The 21,499-nt window shown below is 33.5% G+C and overlaps 1 protein-coding gene across 3 annotated transcripts in view; it reads right to left on the bottom strand.

The window, feature by feature from the left end:
* Positions 1–21,499, bottom strand: part of GRID2 (glutamate ionotropic receptor delta type subunit 2) — a gene marked incomplete at both ends in the record, with an annotated part of 1,485,932 nt that overhangs the window by 763,205 nt on the left and 701,228 nt on the right. For 2 of the 3 annotated variants that reach the window (XM_080697615.1, XM_080697614.1), the window contains one exon: positions 3,532–3,816. The exons of the other annotated variant lie outside the window; for it this stretch is intronic. In XM_080697615.1, the coding sequence (XP_080553741.1) occupies positions 3,532–3,816 (285 nt within the window). The remainder of the gene's footprint in view (positions 1–3,531; positions 3,817–21,499) is intronic. 3 annotated transcript variants of the gene reach the window in all.

Genomic DNA, 21,499 nt, shown 5'->3' on the forward strand with positions numbered 1-21,499 from the left:
ATAATAATAATAGAAATACTAAAAACTCAGAAGGATATTATGAGCATTAAATTAGGTGATATATACATAAAAAGCAGTTGGAGTATAGCCTGCATATATAAAATGTTATCTATAAAATTAACCCTTATCATTATATTATGAGCTATTGAGAATTTTAAATGGTATAATGTTATTATAATGTAATATAATACTCCAGAGCCTGCCAAACAAAAATGTTCAGAGATATTTTCACTATTTTAGTCGCTATAAGACACGACCACAATTTTCTGCGTATTGAAGTGACTTTTTCTCAGATACAGATGCTTCTTAAAATCTTAACTTTAATGACCAAGTTCGAAGTCCACCCACAAAGCCTTCCTCAATCACTACTAATAAAATTAAACACTTTTCATTACATACCATTGGCATTCAGTTTGTGTCTTTTATAACACTTATCCAATGATTTCTTGTATTGAAAGATATATAAATATTTTATATCTTTTGTTAATTGTAAGCTTCTTAAAGGCTAAGGCTAAATTCTGCAAAACTTTTATCTCATACTTTGCATTGAACTAAGCAAGTGAGCAATGAATCTTTCCCAAATGACACATTTTTAAAGTTCATTACATCTTAACCTTTTCCCGAGCCTTTAAAAAGTGTCTTAAACCAACCCATTCAGATGAAGTATCCACTTTCTTTTCAATTTATCCATTTATTTATTTACAATCAAAGATGTGACTTTTCTTTGTTAGGGAATTTAGACTTTTATACTGTGACCTTAATCGTAATAAACTGCTTAAAAAGAAAAAAAGTGTTTCTCTAATTAACTAGAAGTCTGAGTCTTTAAAAAAAAAAAAGGTATATTTTCCCTAAGCAAAATACACCTTCAATAACATTTGGCCCCAGCAGGCTGCCTGATTCCATCTACAGATGATGCTTAATCCGTTCATTAATGAAAATAGTTCCTGATAATCAAGATAAAAGTCAAGTACAATTCTAAGGTTTGAACTTAAAATGACGACACTGATGAACTGATGTGTAAACACATGTACCCTCTTCAAGGTGCATGGCGTTTGGATAGCATGATGCTTATTTTGGACTCTAGCCTAGTTTTTTTTTTTTTTTTTTCTTTTTACAAACAAGATTTATTGTAAGTATCAAAGGGAAATTTTCTTTTATTAAATAATGGCATTACTGGAAATAATTTTAGCAATATAAGCAGGGCAAATTTTTCATAGTTTATTAAATTAAAGAAGTCAAAAGCAAGTTTATACTCCAAAAAAAAAAGAAAAAATATATTTTTTTCTTATTCCTAAAACAAACCCTGTATCTAACAGAGAACCTGGTCATACACTATGCAATCATAGCATTTTATTTACTCAAAAGATAACTAAGGGAGAAAGAATGAGGAATCTCAAATGTGTAGAAGTGATTCTGTGTCTATGTATTAAGTGAACATTTTAAAAACCATATTTACCTCATCAATAATAAAAATGTGTTTTAAGAATTTTCTGACTGTAATCCCCATAGAACTTGGAAACAAGCTAACAAGAAATGTTCTTCCCTCACAGGATTTGTAATCAAAAGGGAATATTTTTATTTTAATATCGTGAAAATGCCTTGATCAAAAATTACTTTTCTGTTCTTTATCCTTTAGGACTATTGATAGCACTAAGCAAAAAAGTGTTTTCTCCTCTTCAAGATTTGGGGTTTTAAAAATTCATTATTTCAACTTTTGATCAGAGGCCGTAAGACCACTTAGAGTTGTAAAAGCCACAGATAATCTGACTGAGAATTGACAAAGGCATGCTCAGCATGTAGATTCCAGAGAGAAAGAGTTTGCTGAGCTCACTAAATAATCCTATCAGACAATTTTAGACTTGTGCTAGTTTCAATCCTTTTTTTTTTTTTTACTGATGAGCCAGTTATTTTTCATACCATTTTTGTTGATATTATTCATTTCAGTTTCTTGGTCTTCATTCTGTGATCCCTAAATAATGAGTTAAGCAAGAAAAATATGGGTTTCCATCCTGGACACACACACACACACACACACAAAGAATGTTTTCAGAGTGCCACAGACTTGGGCTGAAGCCTACCCATCAAGTTTAATGGGACTCCGCTGCCAAAACCCCATGCGACCTTTGAATATTTAGGGCTAAATGTAACTGCCTCCTGTTCTCCTTTCCTGAAAGCCCGCAGGAGCTCTTATTTGTTGCTTTGCAGACTTATGCCAGCCTGTTTGTCCTCACTTCTATTGATGGGGCTTTCTGGCCTACTCTTGGGTCACCATTTTCCAATACTGCTCACAAGGCTAAGATTTTGACAAGAAAACACTGGGTTTTTTAAATGCTTATTTACTCATTGGAGGAAAAACAAGTTGTATCACAGAGGGTAAAATTTTCTCTTATTTTCTTTTGACAAAAATGCAAAAATAAGACCCATGCCTCCAGAACAGAAAAAAAAAGGGGGAGGTGATGGGTTCTCATTATCAAGACAACTTCTAAAAACACCTGTTTATAAATATGTGTTTTTTAATTGAGTGTTTATTTCTCCTGCTTTGATAATACCTATCTCTATTCCATTTCTCTCTGCTTCTTACAGAAATAGGAGGGAAATCATAATTGACAATCTCAGAAATCAGTCAGTTATAAAAACAAGTAAATAAATTCAGATCATAATTAAAACTATTATCTTTTATTACATTTATGTAAGACAATAAAGATATTGAGATAAAGTGTATACTCCTCAAATTATGATAAATTTAGGAAAGATTAAATACATTGCTTCACACTACCTTATATATTTGTGAAATTTCATATTGATGATAATTTTCAGTGATAATGGTAAAGTAATATCATTCCAGCAACTTCAAAGTACATGTCAATATTAAAGTCTACACAAGGTGTATGTAACACTTGATAGTCAGAGCTGGGTTCAGAGGCACATGCCTGGAATCCCAAGGAGGTTGATGATAAGTTTGCAGACACCCTGGACAATTTAAGGAGACCCTATTTCAAAATTAAAGATAAAAAAAGCTGGGGATGCATGTGTCCCAGTGGTAGAATGCTCCTGGTTCAATCCCCAGTACCACACACAAAAAAAGTGGTATAAACCAACAGAAGAATCAAAATGATTGTTGTATTTTTAACCAATAAACAAAAAGAGATTATGCTTTTCAGTGTTTCAGAATCTATTTAAATGGTATTTTATTACTCCAGAAAAGTATACTCTTTTAAGGGAAAGATACTATTGTTTTTATGACATGCCATTAGTTGAAAACTTAAGATACATTGGAGTAGTTTTCCTTTCAGAAACTCTTGTAATGTGAGCATCAGGTACTGGTATATATTTCTAAATTTGACCTCAAAGGTATTTAATACAAAAAGATAACTCAGTCACATTAACAAAATGTTTTGGTTGCTGTTGCTTGATTTGTAAAAAAACAAACAAAAACAAATAATGAGTCAAATATAATTTTTTAGGATTCAATAACACTGCTTCTCTGGCCAACATCAGCTTTTAAAACTCATATAGATGATAAGCACTTACCATATTCACTGTCATAGAATATAATGAATTTCTGCCAGGCATACTCTGTGACCACTCTTAAGATAACCTCATTCAAGTAGACCGGGGGACGAACTGAGAGTGTATAGTCATCGTTCCTATTGCTCCGGGTGAGTCCACAGCCACTTCTTGGGGTCCCAGCAGTTGAGCGCTGAATGAAGAGGTGGGGGATGTGCATGGCATCTGCCAAAGACTGGAGGGACCCCGCTGATGTACAGCCAATGGAGCTGACCAGAGCCAGGATGCCTTGATTCATAAGTTCACAGGCTACAAGAAAGAAGATTCAAGAGGTCAATGGGCTTTCTACATTTTCATTTTTTTATTTTTATGTGAGAAACAGTAAATAAAATTTAGAGTTACTATACAATTATGCAAAATTATTTTCAAAAGGAACATTCCTTCGAAGGGGAGCCTCAAACTACAAGGTACTATTAGAAATCAGTTCAAGAATTCTATATTTATTAGCTATGTTGCTGTGTGCAAATTACTTAGCCTCTCAGCTCAGTTTCACCATGTGTAAAAAGGAAAAATAGTATAATCTGGCTAGAGGGTTGGGAAGATTAGACAATGTAGTTTCTGTTATTTGCCTCTCACACAACAGATATTCAGGAAATGGTAGATTTGAATAATTATTAATTTATAATTCAGAGAAAAGATAGATCCTCACTGAATATGTTTCAAAAGTGGATAATTAGTAAACGAGTAAATAAAAACCAAGAGAGAAAAGGCTGAAGGAAGGCAATTTTGGCCCCAAGAAACAGAGCCATTATGAGCTCTAAAAATTTGATGATACTTTTTTCCTCTCTCAATGGACTGGAGAAGTGAAAACATTTTGGTTCTTTTCCTTGACAGTCAGAAAAATCATGGTCACATAAAATACTAAATTTTAGCAACTATCTCATTCTGGTTCGTAGATGAACAATTTGTAGTTTCCATCTCCTTTATGATCTCTGCTTTTATTCATTTTAATTATACTGTACATGTAAATGTACTTACCTTAATCATATTAAATACCAGATTAAATATAAATTATAACTATAAAGACTTGGCATGTGTAGAACTTTAGCATTCTGAGATGTCAATTCTTAACACTTTTTCTACACAATTTATGTAATTATTTAAAATGTAAATGAAAATTTAGATACTAAGGCCTTTCACGTAATTAATTGGACTGTTAATGAAGGTTGATTTAAAGTTCAAGTTTAGAAGTACTCTAACAATAAGCATATAAATATCAAATACATTTATTATGATTAATGTTAAGTCAACCAATACATATAAAATATATTAAAAATAGTAGGGATATATTTTTCAAGCATTGACTCATGAAAGAGGTTATATTGATTTTAAATAAATGTGAAAGATAGCATCAAGTTTGAATATTTTTTAGACTATAACAGATTTAAATTGAAGTTTTAGAAAAAACACATATGGAAGTATATTAGTCAGTTCAACATTTATAAGAAGTCACATGAGTTTATACTTGTAATTTCAATGCAAAAATCTTGGTCAAAAGGTGGTTACATTATTTTGGTAAATATATGAATAAAAGTTAATGGAAATTAGCTTTTTAAAAAAGATTTTGTCTAATAGCTTGGCTAATATAGCATTTAAAGTTAAATTAATAGGTACTTTTAAATGTACGTGTTAAATTCAAATTTTCATTATACTATTTATAGGTGATTGTATAACTATAACATTTTTACATACAAAATCACAAAAGTTATACAGTTATACATTTAAAAACTACAAACAAATATTGCACATCAGTATTGTATCATGTAACATATAACATTACAGGAAAATTGTTAGTTTTAATCTTTAGATTTTGAAGGGTAAACTCCAAATGAAAAGTTATATATAATCACACATAACAGATCTACTTGTTTTAATATATAATCTTATTTCTTCCAATCAATGATGTCATAGTAATTTCAGTTTACTCATGGTCAAGTGCAGTCCAAGAATGTTAATAATGTAAAATTCCAGGAATAATTTATAAATTTTAAATTGCCTACGATTCTGAGCAGCCTGATAAAACATCACGCTATCCTGCTCCATTCCACCCTGGCTGTGAATGGTCTCTGTGTCCACACTACCTACCTGATAGTCACTCACAGCCATCTTAGTTATTAGACAGACTACTGAGTTCTCACAGTACTTGTAAGAAGACCAGTGATATAACCTAGCACTGTGTCATAATGCCTATGTTAGGAATTTCATCATCCCATATCATCAGAAAAAGAGGGTGAGTGCTGTGTAATAAGATTTTAAAAGAAATATTATATTCACATATCTTTTGATAGTATATTGCTATGCTTTCTATTGTATTACCAGTTGTTATTTTTAATCTCTTACTTTTCTCAATTTCTGAATTAAACTTTTCATAAGCATACATATAGAGAAAACATAGTACATATAGGATTTGTACTATCTACAGTTCCTAGTATACCCTGGGGTCTTCAAATATATTTCCTGTGGGATAGGGGAAACTACCCTTCTTATTAATCTTGCTGATAAGAACACAACCTAAGCAAATTCCTCAGCCAGATATACTAATATGACTAAATGTATTATTATTAGATTACTATTTGTTTTTACCCATCCTGCTATTGCAACTTGGTGCAACCACTTTGGAAAACAATGTGGAGGAAGGATCCTCAGAAGAATGGGAATGAACCTACCATATGATCCAGCTATACCACTCCTGAGTATCTATTCAAAAGAATGGAAACATCACTACCAGAGCAATGCATAAATAAATATCTTTATAGCTACATAATCACAACTGTCAAACTATGAAACCAGCCCAAATGTCTACCAACAGATGAATGGATTACAAAACTATGGCATATGTACACAATGGAATCGTATTCAGACATAAAAAAGAACAAAATTATGTCATTTTCAGGGAAATGGATAGAACTGGAGAATATTATGCTAAGTGAGATTAGCCAATCACACAATGTGACATGTTGGATGTTTCCCTGACATGTGTTAGCTAGGGAGAAAAATGGGTCATAGGAGGGACTCCAGACAAAGGACGGAAGCCTTAGATGAATGAGGAAGATGAAATAACTGAGGGAGATAGAAAGGAGGAAGAGGGAAACACCTCAATGAACATGATATACATACATCGTCTGATCAAAGCCAATCACCGTCCTGAGTAAGGGAAAGGGGAGAAGGAGGGAATTAGGTGGGAATTGGGGGAGGACTCCATGAGTGTGGTGTGCATGTATGCCTCTATCACCCTGAACTTCATCAAGATATATGATTATAATGCACTGATACAAATAAAAAATGACTATAATTTCTCTGTAAAAATTAAAATATAAATCATCAAAAATTATAGTCAGAAAACAAATAATGTAGACCTAATTGGCAACTCAGAGATCATATTATCTAATATGGAAAAATTCAGCTGTAAGTGTGATAACTATGACTTTTTTGTAAGTTGACATCTTGAAGCATAATTCTGAGAAAGATCCTGATACTCAATAAGAAAAATACCAAAATAATTTTATGAGATTTCTCATAGGAAGAGACTGGAAGGGTATTATCCCACAAATTACAAATATGTTCCCTCTTATAGTGCTGGGCTTGCTATTTCTCACAATTGGTAAGAAATCACACACATTCTCCTTGTTTTTGTTTTTTTTTTTGTTATATAAAGGAGTGAACCCAGGGACATTCTACCTTCAAAAGCAGCCCTACTTTTTATGTGTTTAATTTGAAATAGGATATTGCTAGGTTGCTGATGTTTTTACTAAATTGCTGAGGCTGGCCTCAAACCTGTGATAATCCTCTCTTAGCTTCCCATCTCAGCTTCCCAAGTACTGGTATCGCAGGCCTGTACCACCATGCTTGGCTTAAAGCACATCCAATTAAAAAATAAAAAAGTCAGATTTTTCATTTATGGCTGAAGATTCTTTTTGTATAGCAAGAAAACATTGGGGAATCTTTTATTTGTGACTTCAGAAGTTTGTAAGATACCACCATGCTGGGAGTGATGGTGATGCTTGTAATCTCAGTATTTGGGAGGCTGAAAAAGGAGGATTGCAGGTTCAAAGCCAGCTTTGGCTACTTAGTGAGGCACTCTGCAACTTAGTGAGGCCTTGTTTCAAAATAAAGAATAGATTTTAGAGATGGTGGTGTAGCTTGGAGGTAGAATGCCCCTGAGTTAAATCCCCAGTACAAAAAAAAAAAAAAAATCCATGACAAAGAAAAGATAGAGCTCTCCATAGGAAAGACTACAGTCAGATTTTCCATTGTTTTGTTCTATTGTCAGGCAAAGAGGAAAGCAAGAGCCAAAAATGGATTGGAATCAGTTGGTCCAAAACATAATTTCAGAAGTGCACATTTAAGGATGGGCCTAATAGAAAACCCATAATTTCCCTTTCAAAGCTGCATTGGATGCCCAGTTTGCCCTATTTTACCAAGATGAAACATTGGTGAAGCATAGAAGATATGAATTGATTTGCTCTTCCTCTCAGTCCTCGAAAGAACCTTAAATGAAGATTAATGTAAGAAAGACTAACTCATAAGACTGAAAAGAAACTTGAGAAAAAAGAGTTTCACCAATAACAGAATCAAAATTTAGTGAGTCGGTCTATATTTTGCATGAATTTCATATATTGGCTGCTAGAACACTACATCACTTAGAATTTTAGTTTTATAGACTACATATATCAGTGCATTGAATAGTGACATAATTGAAATGGAAAGATCAAAGGGAATTTATGTGTGTTTAAATGCTTTTTTAAAAAAGATTTCAAGCCAAGAACTGTTGAATTGTGTATTTCCTTCCCACTATCAATTCACAAACTCTGAAATTCATTTATACTGTGTATGAATGTACATATTCTACATCCATACTTATAAATCATTTTGGATGTAGTGGACAGATTGCTGGTTTTGTGACTTTAGCTGTTAGAAATTTTAACATTATCAAAGATGATTAGAGCATGTACTAATTGCCAAAAGCACACTCTGTGTGTGTATTTGTGTGTGTGTGTGTGTGTGTATGTGTGTGCGTGTGTGTGTGTGATCCTAAAAGCATTTGCAATCAGCAGCATTTTTTACCTTTTTTGGTCTCTCAGCATTCATGGAAATAAAGTTTGCTGTATAAATGTATAAATTTAAGTTAAATGATACTTTTCCACTATAGAAGCTTAGTAGTTCCAGTCTTCTTTTTCTTATTAAGTAAAATAAGCTTAAAAATAAAATCTAGACAGCACTTGGAAACAGACTACATGTTACTAAATACTCAATGAGAACTCACTGAAAATTTTTTGGATAGCACCGTCCTTCCTTAATACAAATGTTGCTTGTGATATTTTTTCTGACTAATTTGTAATAATCAATTTGTCTTGATGTAACTTCTTCCAATGAACTTGAGCCACATCAGGACTTTAGCACATTCTTTTCACATATCATTCTGGTTAGTTTGTGTTCCCCAAGGCTGATGTGTTTAAACTTGATCCCCAATGCAATGGTGCCAAGAACATAGGACATGTTTGGGTCCTGGGGAAACCGCTTTCATGAACAGATGACTATCATTACCATGAAAGTAGGTTCTTTGTAAAAGCATGCATTTGTCCCTCTATCATCCTGTCTGTGCTCTTTGCCATAGGCTAAGAGGTCAAAAGGCTTTCCACATATGCCAGTGCTCAGATCTTAGACTTAACCATCCTCTGGAACTGTGAGAAATAAATTCCTGTTCTTTATAAATTACCAAGTCTCAGGTATTCGGTTCTAGACTATGACAGAAAGACTAAACTTCAGAATTCCTTCCCACAAAAATCTGTGTTCAACATTCCCCAGACAATGATAATAGTTAAAGATATAACTTTAGATTGTGATCTTTCATTGAAATTACCTAATAGATACTGATTTTTTTTGGTAACTGGCAGTTTCTCATTACCAATAGGTATTTATTCTGGTTATATTATCAATACTGTATCAAAATAACAAAAAGGGAGTATTAGGATGAGTTATACAACTGTACCTCAAAAATATTTTAGGTATTCTCAATTTTGTTTTCTTTTTAGTGCATGTACAAAAGCAGATAAAAGTCATATTTTAAGCATTCTATAGTCCTTTACAAGGTGTAATGAAAATTAGCTTGCTTTTCAAGTTATGAAACATAAGATAATCAATTAATAATATCCCATCAATTTTTAAAGGGGCATTATAGAAAGAAACTATTATTAATTTAAAAGATAACTCACATAGTTTAATATGACCCTTTATGTGTTATTTATGTGCAAAGAACCTGCCTTTTTTATCTTGTATTGTAAATTTATTACAATTTATGTAGCTCTTTGGAAGTTTAAAAATTGCTGTACAATAAAATTGCAAATTTTGGGGCAGATGTGATGGCATACACCTGTAATCCCAGTACTTGTGAGGCTGAGACAGAAGGATCTGAGGTTCAAGGGCAGCCTTAGCAAGTAGTGAGACTCTTCTCAACATAATCAGACTGTTTCAAAATAAAAATGAAACAGGCTTGAGGTATAGCTCAGAGGTAGATTGCTCCTGGGTTCAATGCCCACTGTTCAAAAAAATTGTCATTTTTTTCTGTAACAGTGCTTTGCTTCACTTTATGTTAAGTAAGGCCTTCTTTCTATAGATTGCTGATTTATCAAATGATCAGTTTATCTGAAACAATACCTTTCCCATCCTACTCTATAACTGATTATCAGCTAATGGAATATATGGCAACTGGACTTGAGAAATTTAAATGAGTGCAGAATGTTTTATTTGGTAAGATGTGATCTTTAACTTCAAGTCCCATCTAGTGAGGCATAAGCATAATTTAAACAAGAATAATAATCTAGATCATATTATATCTTTCTTTAGAATTTTTTCCAAAAATTTATAGATGTTCTAGGCAATAAAATTACTATTCTTATTGGTAGGATTAAAAATTAGTACAACCACTTTGGAAAACAGTATTGAGGATTCTCAGAAGAACAGAAATGAATCTACTCTATGATCCAGGATACAGTAGGTATCTTTTGGTGTCTACCCAAAAGAATGGAAACCAAAATATCAAACTAATGCCTGTGTTTCTATGTTCATAGCCTCACAATTCACCATTGAGAAAATATAGAACCATCCAAGATGTCCATCAACAGATAAATAGATTATAAAACTATGGGATATATACATAATGGAATTTTACTCAGCCATAAAGAACAAAATTATGTCATTTACATGAAAATGGATGGAATTGGAGAACATTATCCTAAGTGAGATTAGTCAGTCACACAAAGTAGTAAATTGGATGCTCTCCCTCATATGCAGAAACTACGGAGAAAAGGGGTCATAGGAGAAACTCTAGACAAAAAAGGAGAAACCATACATGAGCAAATAAGGCGACCTAACTGGGGATAATGAAAGGGGGGAAGAGATAAATTCCCTAATGTACATGATGTACATCCACAAACATCAAAGCCAGTCACTAAGCCAAACATGAGAAGGAGGGAGGAGGAGGGAGTGGGGTTGGAATTGGGGAAGAGCTAAATGAGTGATGTGTGCATGTATGCCTCTATCATTTTGTAACCCAAGAAGATATATGACTACAATGCACCAATTTTAAAAAATGAAGAAACTACTATTCTTAAAAAACTAGAAGAAAGTTTTATTAATGTTTTCATCATAAAAATAATGATAAATGCCTGACCATGGTGGCACATGCTTATAATCCCAATACTTGGTAAACTGAGACTGGAAGATCTTGGGTTCTCAGCTACTTAGTGAGACTTTGTTTCAAAATAAAAAATAAGAAAATTAGGGCTGGGTGTATAGCTCAGAGATAGAATATTCCTGAGTTCCATTCCCAGTAAAAAAAAAAAAAAGATAAATGTTTTAGGATATAAATGTTTTATATTTATTTATTTTGCAGTACTGGGGATGGAACCCACGGGCATTATACCTCTGAGTTATAGCCCAGCCTTATTTTTTTATTCTTTATTTTATTTTGAAACAGGGTCTCACTGAGTTGCAAAGCATCTCACTAATTAGCCAAGACTGGCTTCAAACCACCATCCTCCTGTCTCAGCCTCCCAAATGCTGGGATTATAAGCGTATTGGATATGCTTTAATTTATTTAAACATTACACAATGTATAAATGTATCAAAATATTATGTAGTACTCCATTAATATTTACAATTTTCTTTTTATATATCTGTTAAAATAACTTATTAAAAATAATAAAAACACTATTCTTTATAATAGGAAATGTTTTGGATTTAGTACTGATTCTTTTAAAAAGTGACAAAATATTTTATATATTCCTGCAAATTATATTCTGAAAAATATGAACAATATCTTGCTACAGAGATTTAGAGTACAATGTGTTTATGTTTGTGTAAGATGAATAGAAAATGATAAAAATATTATTTTAAGTTGCTTTCTCATTTGTTGCCATTTATCCAGGTATCAGTGCCTACATTCAGAAGCCATCTTTATTTTTTTTTGTCTTTTATTCTCTATGGTTCTTCACATCAACCTGGCTAACACATATTATTCATTTTATCTCTTGATATATCTTTTATTCTCTTCTTGAAATATCCACTGCCGGTTTCTTCATTCAACCTATATCACCACTAACACACTAAATAAAAATCTCCAAGCTGCTGATCATAGCTCCTAGCTCTTCAGTCATCCACACTGTAAGCAAGAATATATATTTTTAAAACATTTCATTATACAATTCCCACATTTTAAAGGTCATCAACAAAAGACTGAAGAACTCTCATAATCTGAAAGAGAATGAGGAGGAATAATAAATATATGTAAGTATCCAGGAATAGAAAATGTTATGAGTAAAAAATTGTAAAATTTTACCTGGAGGATCATGGTTCGTGGACAGCCTCAGCTACTTAGTTAGGCCCTCTGTAACTCAGTGAGATGCGGTTTCAAAATAAAGAATAAAAAATAAATAGGGCAGGGTATGTAGCTCGGAGGTCAAATACCCCTGGGTTCCATCCCCAGACGCACCCCCCAAAAAAAATTGGTAAATTTTGAACAATAATTGCAGGCCAGTTAATAATATTGCATCAATGTTATTGAGAGTTCTTTATAATTTTCTTATGCTTATGCAAGACATGAACATCAGTGGAAGTTGGATAAGGAATATAAGAAAATTCTTTCTGCAAATCTAAAACTATTTCAAAATTAAAACTAAGGAATCACAATACCTGACTTTAAACTATACTATAAAGCCTTTGTAATAAAAACAGCATGGCACTGGAACAAAAACAGATACATAGACCAATGGAGAAGGATAGAAGACTCAGAAACAAATCCACACACTTACAGCCAATTGATATTTGACCAAGGGGCCAAAAACATACACTGGAAGAAAGATAATCTGTTCAACAAATGGTACTGGCAAAACTGGTTAACTATATGCAGAAAAATGGAAATAAACTCCACTCTCTCACCCTTCACAAGAATCAATTTAAGATGGATCATAGACTTGGAAATGAGACCAGAGACCTTGAGACTCTTTGAAGAGGGCATAGGTCCAACACTGTAACACATAGGCACAGATAAAAACCTTCTCATCAAGACCCCAAAGGCACAACAAACTAAAAGGCGAATCAATCCATGGGATTGCGGGAAGCTGAAGAGTTTCTGTTCAGCAAAGTAAACTGTCAAGATCCTCAACAGAGAATCAACAGAATGGGAGAAGATTCTTGCCACCTACTCCTCAGAGGACTAATATCTAGAATATACAGAGAGCTTAAGAAACTCAATACTAAAAAACCCCACAAAAACAAATAATCCAATCCAAAAATGGGAAAGTGAACTAAATAGACACTTCATGAAAGAAGAAATTCAAATGGCTAATAAATGCATGAAAAAATGTTCAACATCATTCACAATCAGAGAGATGCAGATCAAAACTACCCTGAGATTTCACCTAACTCCAACTAGAATAGCAACCATTCAAAACACAAACAACAACAAATGCTGGCAAGGATGTGGAGAAGTTGGAACTCTAAGACATTGTTGGTGGGATTGCAAATTAGTGCAACCACCTTGGAAAACAGTATCGGGGATCCTCAGAAGAATGAGAATGAATATACCATTTGATCTGGGAATACCACTTCTGGGTATCTACCCAAAGGAAAGGAAACCAAACTACCACCTATGTTCATAGCTGCACAATTCACCATAGCTAAACTATGGAACCAGAAAAGATGTCCACCAAAAGATGAATGGATTACAAAACTGTGGGATATGTACACAATGGAATTTTACTCATCCATAAAAATAACACAATTATATCATTTTCAGGGAAATGGATGGAACTGGGGGACATCATACTAAGCGAGATTAGTCAGTCGCAAAAAGTAAAATATTGGATATTTTCCCAATATGTGAAAGCTAGTGTGAAATGGGTCCTAGGAGGATCTCCAGGTGAAAAAGGAGATCCTATAGAGGAGCAAACAAGGCAACCTAACTGAGGGAATGGGAGCGGAGAAGAAGGAGACTCTCTAAAGCACATGATGTACTTAAACATATCAATGTCAACCATTAAACCAATGAAGTAGGGATGGAGTAGGGGCTAACTGGGTGATGTGTGCATTTATGTCTACACAAGTTTTTTTTTATCTCATTATGATGTATGAATACACTGCACCAATAAGTAATTAAAAAATAAAACAAAAAACAGATAAAACTCTGTTAGATCTTCCAACAAAAGCCCAAAAGCATGTCAGATAAAATCTTCTTTAATCTGTATCTGCATTTCTGTTCTTGCCTCTAGCTCTTACACCTTGCTATAATATCTTCCTATTATTCCACAAACTCTACCATTATAATATTATATTTTATCTTTAGCAGCCTATCACTTATACAAAGAGAAGTTTTCCATTAACAAATGCTGTCTGTTCCAATTTGAAAAGATAGTTCATGACATTTTCATTTATTTGTGTCTACTTAAGTGATATCCAGTGTATAGATATTACATTTCCTTTTTCAAAATAATTCATAAGTATCTTTATATCTTTATATTCTAAGCAGGATTTTTAATTTTCACTATTAGAATGTAGAAAAACATCAGATTTTTTGTAGCTTGATTTTATATCATAAAATCTTATTAATCTAACTTGTACCAGTTTTCAATTTGTTGATTCTGTTTTTTTTATACAGTCATGTTATCTGCAAATAAAAGCAATTTTAGTTCTTTCTTTCCATCTGTATTCCATTAATTTCTTTTTCATGTCTTACTTCACTAGCTGGTGCCACCAGTACAATGTTGAATAGATGTGGAAACAGCAGCTGTCCTTCCCTTTTTCCTGGTCTTAGGGAAAAAGCATTCAACCTTTGACAATTAAGAAAAAGCCTATGAATGTTTTTCATCATGTTCTATATATGGTTGCTTTATTCCTGATGATACTGTTTACTCAGGAGAGTTATTCTCTTGTTTACTCAAGAGAGTTACTGAGAATTTTTTATTTTAAATACATTTTTATCGGTGCATTGTAATCTCACATCATAATGAAGTTAAGAGTGATAAACACATAAATGCACACAGGACTTGGTGAGCCCCCTCTACCTTCCTTCCCTATACATGATATTAAGGTTGGCACTGGTCATTTTGTATAAGTACATAGCATCAATGAAAGTGTTTCTTTCATCAATTTTCCTTCACCCCACATCTTCCCCTAGATCCCCACTTTCACTTCTGGGGTTTCTCCTTTTTTTCCTTTTTTGTTATTGATGAATTATATTCATACATCTTAATGGGGTAGAAGATGGTAGAGGCATACATTACTCATTTAGCCCTTCCTCAATTCCCACTCTATTGCCTCTCCCCTCCCTTCTGGTGTTTGGCTTAGTGATTGCCTTTGATATGTTTGTGAATGTTCATCATGTACATTAGGGAGCTTTTTTCCCTAAATCATAAATGCATGTTAGATTTTTGTCACAAGATTTTTTTCTACATCTATTGAGAAAATCATGATTTTTTTCTTTTAGTCATGAATTTGGGTAACTGCATTAATTGGTTTCAAATGTTAAGCTATGCTTGCAAGGATAATACTGGCCTTAATAAATGAATTGGAATGTAGTCACTCATTTTCAATGACAAGTTTTTTTTCTGTAAAATTAATATCATTCTCATATAATTAATGAAAACACACTTTTAAATAGCAATTATTTTAATATTTGTACAATTATTGTTATTTCTTTCAAACTATTTGATAAAGATCACCAATGAAATTTTCTGAGCCTGGCATTGTTTGTGAGAAAGGTTATGACTATAAAAATCTATTTTAAAAAATAGATAGGTAGTTTATTTCCTTTTGAGTGAGCTTTGATAATCTATATCTTTAAAGTAGTTTTCCCTTTTTATTTAAATTGTCAAATTACTGGCATAAAAGGGTTCATAATATCTCCTTGTGGTAATTTATATAATCTCTCTTTTGTTCCTGATGAGTCTGGCTAATGGTTTAGCAATTTATTGATTTTCACGAAGAAAAAGCTTTTGTTTTTATTAATTTTTATCTATTTTTATTTTTTTTTCCAGTTTGATCTTTATAACTTTCATTCTTTTGCTTAATTTGAGTTTAGTTTTCTCTTTCTCCAAGGCAGAATCTATGCTCATGAATTTCAGACTTTTTCTTTTCTAATGTAGACATTTAGTCCTATACATTTTCCTCTATTGCTGCTTCAGTTTACTCTTTTTGCTGACTTTTCCTTGTTATTTTCATAGTTTCTGTTTGATAGTTCTAATATCTAGGACATAACTCAATGTGTTTTGGTTATTTTATTTGTATGTGTGAGTATTACTAGGAAGTGAACCCAGAGGCATTCTTCCTCTTAGCTATATCCCTAGTCCTGTATTTTTCTTTTATGAAACATGTCTCACTAAATTATAGAGGGCCCTGCTAAGTTGCTTAGGCTGGCAGTGACATGCAAGGCTCCTGACTCCTCCTCCCAGTACTGGGATCACAAGTGTGCGCCATCACTTCCTGCTACTTACTTTACTTTTTGACAATGGATTGTTTATTGCATTCTTGTGCATCTTGTAAATTTCAGATGGATTGCTTCAAGAGACTATAAATAATTAGAATATATTGGTATGCCTTCTGCTCCTGTCAGGCTATTAGTATGCATAATGTGCCAATCTATGCATAAATTGACCTGGTTATGTGGGAGTGATTGTTGCTGTTTGTTTTTTCTAGTTGCCATCACAGGCTTTAAATTCTTCTCGTAACAGGTTTTTATTACTCTGTACTAGAATGGGATCTGGGTTGCTGGAGACATTTCCTTGGTATTTCTGCTTCTCTCTCACCTTCCAGATGCTTCTTCACTGCTGTATTAAATGAGGGTCCCTCTGTGAGTCTTGGCGCCACCTCCAGCAATAGAATGCTGTTGTGCCTTACTTGGTCCTAGGTCCTCTGCTGACCTGGTCCAGCTATTTCCCAGGTAAGCTCTGTGCACCTGGACCCTGAGGGGAAGATTGCACCCCATCAGGGAAAGTTTCCCACATCATACAATTAGCTGAACTCTGCTTGGTATTTGTAAAAGATCCTGGACACAAGGTGAGGTTCCAACTGTCTCCCAGGCATCTTTGCCAGCAGCAATGAATCTTTCCAGGTATCCCATGGATAAAAGGATTTTTGTCCTTCCCCAAAGTCTTAAGGTTTCTATCTTGTAGGTAATAAAAGATGGATAAATAGCTAAAGGTCTGCACCTGCTCTGCTATAGCCCTCTGGTACCTGCAGCATGCCTACACCGCCCAGAGCAGATCTATTTGACTTCCCATTGACTCTACTTTCTTAGGAACACTTACTGAGGAACGGTGGCAGTAGCTTGAAAATCAGTGGGAAACTCTGTGTATCTGCTATTCCAAACACACAGTGGCCCGCACTGAGCCTTTATGAATTCACAAAAAATCTAAGCGATTCATATCAGCCTGCGTGGAAGGCAGTATTCTCTTACTTAAACATTCTCTCAAAAGCCAGACCGTTAATGTGCCCCATCTCTCCCTGAAGGAGCTTATCCTTCTTTCCATTATGATTATTTGATTACATTGAAAAAGTGCCAGCTTGAGAAATTATTATTTTTGTAGACTATTTGGCTTTTTCTCATTTTTTAGGGAATAACTTTCATTGTGCATTTTTATAAGCTAAGTTGAGAAAGTTTAATTACTCCTACATTATTTCTATAACATTTTAAAAATACCTATTGTGTTGCAATTACCTTTACATACCAGTTTTCTGGATTAGATATTGTCTTTTCCTGTGTGTGTGTGTGTGTGTGTGTGTGTGTGTGTGTGTTGTTTTCCTTTGAAACACAATACCTTTCACCTTATAAACGTAATCACAGTTCATTAGTTACACTGGAACATACTTTTAAGTACTTCTAATTAGAAAAGAGCGCATTGCTTCTGGATACCACTGTGGCAATTTTTTTACTTATATTTTATTTTTGACAATAATATTATTCGGTACATGAAGGGAAATTACTCCTCTTCAGGGGGCCTTGCTCCCAATTCCTATATGCCCTCCATGGACTCCTGACTTCAGGCCATGATTCTGACCTAAATTCCTACTACTATCAGTGTGTGTGTGTGTGTGTGTGTGTGTGTGTGTGTGTGTGTGTAGCCACTTTGCTTTCTATTTCCTTTGTCTGGAGTGGTATTTACCCAGACAGTCCTTCATGTTCTTTTTTCCTACTGATCCTCTGCCCCTGCAGTCCCTCTCTCCACAGTATCCCGGCTACTCCTTCATGGCCTGACTTTATTCCCTAGTAGTTATCATCTGATGATATTTTACATATCTGCTCCTCTGCTTTCACTTTATTTTCCACTAAACTATAATCTACACAATAGCAGTAGCTTTGTCTGTTTTGCACGCTTTATGTGTCAAACCTAGGATAAGAGACGCACTGTAGACACTTAATGAGTGCACAGTAATTAAATAATGAAACAAGCAGTATTGCCACCGTCTCATCCCTAGGATGGACAAAACACTAGCCAAGTTCGTTTTTCTGTACATGTCCTTTCAAACTTTTTAGCTCAATTTCTTGCTACTGTCTTTTTTTGTTTTATTTTTTGTCAAAATGTTCCACTGCTGATGATAAAGAAGCTTCTTAATTGAAGTTGACGATAGTAAGAAGAGTGAAATGAGAAGAATCTGTCCTTCACAACGAAAGCATTGTTTAGCATTCCCTAAGCACACTACTTGGACATATTGATATTCTTGGGTAATAGGATTAGCATATATAAGCTCTGTGAGAGGAAAGGTTTTCCTTAACTCAGATGTGCTTGGTGTGTATAAGACCTTAGTAAATATTCCTTAAAGTGTCAATGTAATATGATATGTAATGGTTTAAAACTTAAAATTCATTGTTAGAAACAGTATGGTCTTTGGAAGATATTGCTGTAGTAATATATTAAGTAGTCTATTTCCTATTTAATTTGTAAATATTTACTTTTACCTGCAGTTTTATTTGATTAAAATAATATTTTAATAATGTAAATTTTAGACAACTTTGAACTGGTCAGAGGAATTTGTTTTGGTTTTAAAATGAACTGAAGGAATGGATATGTAATTCAGTGGCCATGTGCTTGACTAGTGTGTGCAGGGCACTGGGTTCAATCACCAGCACCAGAAAAAAAAAATAAAGTAAACTGAAATGGTTATTCATTCTATTTATTTTATAGCTACTATGAAAACGCACATGATTGTTCTAATGTAGAACATTCATTCTAATTGATTTTAAGATGATTTTTAATTTTTTTCTCAGTATTTAATTTAATCTATGATTTTGTCTTGATGGAGTTAAGACATATAGTTGGCAACAGGAGCTACATCACAGTTATTATTAGTGAAATGATTGTTGCTTCTCATGATTTATTGAAAATTACTTTTCAGCCGGGTGTGGGGGCGCACGCTTGCAATCCCCACTCTTGGCAGGCGGAGACAGGAGGATCATGCTGGTTCAAAGCCAGCCATGCTGGCTTAAGAGACCCTGTTTCTAAATAAAAATATAAAAAAAAAAATAGGTCTGAGAGTGTAGCCCGGAGGTAGAAGGGCTTCCAGTAACCCCAGTACCACCAAAAAAAGAAAGAAAAGAAAATTACTTTTCATATAATAGAAAATATATTTGGATTTATTCTCTGCCAGGAAGTAATCTTTTGCCATGAGTAGTTATTTTTTTATCATATTCTAATTTTACTAATAATGTATTTTTATATACTGTTAGAACATTTCTATTTCTGGGGGGAAAACTTTCGATGTATTTTACAGAACTATGAAAATGTGTATAAGAGCAGAAACATTATGTAATGTTTACCTTGGTTTCTGCTGGCAGCATTTATGAAGTGAGAGGAGATAATTCCTGAAAAGAATAGCAGAAAGTTTGTGACAACTTTTTCAAAAGATAGCTTTTTATCAAGTCATGTGGTCTCTTGCATGTGTTTTTAAATAACATTAAGCAAGCTGTTGAAAAGACTGGTGCTTAAATCCTTGCCATTAGTTCTCTGTGCAATTCACTTAAACAGAAGACAATGTTTCCTCTTAGGGAAGGTATAAAATCAAAATACTAGGCTGACAAGATAGACTTCCTGACCCTTAACATCAGCATGAAAATATATAACAGCAAAAATTCCAAAAGCCAGCCAACCAAGCCCGATTTACACCTGCTATTGCTTAGAAATTAATGCTTTCACAGAAAGCAAGAGTAAATAAATTAATTTCTAGAATTTAGAGACCTCAAGTGTTAAGTGAAGAATCTTGATTTTTAATCCTACTTCATGTGTGGGCCACTGTTGTGCCTTGGGCAAAGTCTCTTTTTCTCTTTGGGTCTCAGTTTCTTCCTGCATTAAAGGGGTGATTAGACTGAATGTTTTATTAAGGTAGCTCTCCCAGGAGACAGGATAATAACATTTATCTATTCCTATTTTCTCCTTGTTCTATCATTGAGCAGCTCTTCCTCTGCTTTGCACGTTGTAACTTTATTGTTTACACTCTGGCCTGAGAGTTTTTCTATTTCTTCAAAGTGGTTTTATATACCTCTGGTTTATTATAAGGACATTTTTATTTTCCTGTTTCCCTGTTGAGATTCAGTGCTACTAAGGACTCAATGTACTGTTGTAATCTTACAATGGAGAGTATAATGGATTTCATTTATAATATGCTTTTTAAAATATTCTGGCATTTTGGACAAAATTTTTTGACAATTTCTACTGCTTTGTATGAATTTAAGGTCCTTTCAGAAAAAGGATCATTTATTTGCAATAAAGCTATGTTATTCTAAATGTGTGTTCTGTATATGTGTAGGCATGTGTGTATATCTATATTGCATATATTCACATACATAAATATGTAAATATATAAATATATAATAATTAAATTTAACAGCTTTTTCTCATCTTCCTCCCCAATAGAAAAAAGTTAAATTTCTAACATAATACTATACTGAATTTTTTTCTTTTTCAGAGATAGATTATTTTGATGAAATCAGGTGTCATGTGGTTATATATCAAAAAGGTAATCTCTAGAAATAGCATTTCTTATGATGAACTCTCTTCCCTCTGTTGTTCCATGAAATGCTGTAATGTATTATACTTGATAGCATCTACACTGACATACTACCCTGAACTCTTCCCACAAATGGTATTCATAGAAATTGTTTTAATGAGTTAGATGTTTTAATTGCAAGGAAAGTTTTTATCCACAGTAATAATAACATAACTATATTTTTCATAAGTTTGAAAATTTCATTTCAAAGCTTTGGGGCCATCTTTTCACCACCACAAATGCCTATGGAATAAACAGTGATCAGTATATACCCCATTTGCCTCATGAGACTTTTTTCTAGTCACAAATTAAAGCATGTATCTGAGAGAGCTTTTGACAAAACAAAGTCATACTTTACTATAATTTGTATTATAATTTTTCATGTTATTATACTCTTTTA

This window comes from Muscardinus avellanarius (assembly GCF_963383645.1).
Source record: "Muscardinus avellanarius genome assembly, chromosome: 6".
NCBI classification, from domain to species: Eukaryota; Metazoa; Chordata; class Mammalia; order Rodentia; family Gliridae; genus Muscardinus; species Muscardinus avellanarius.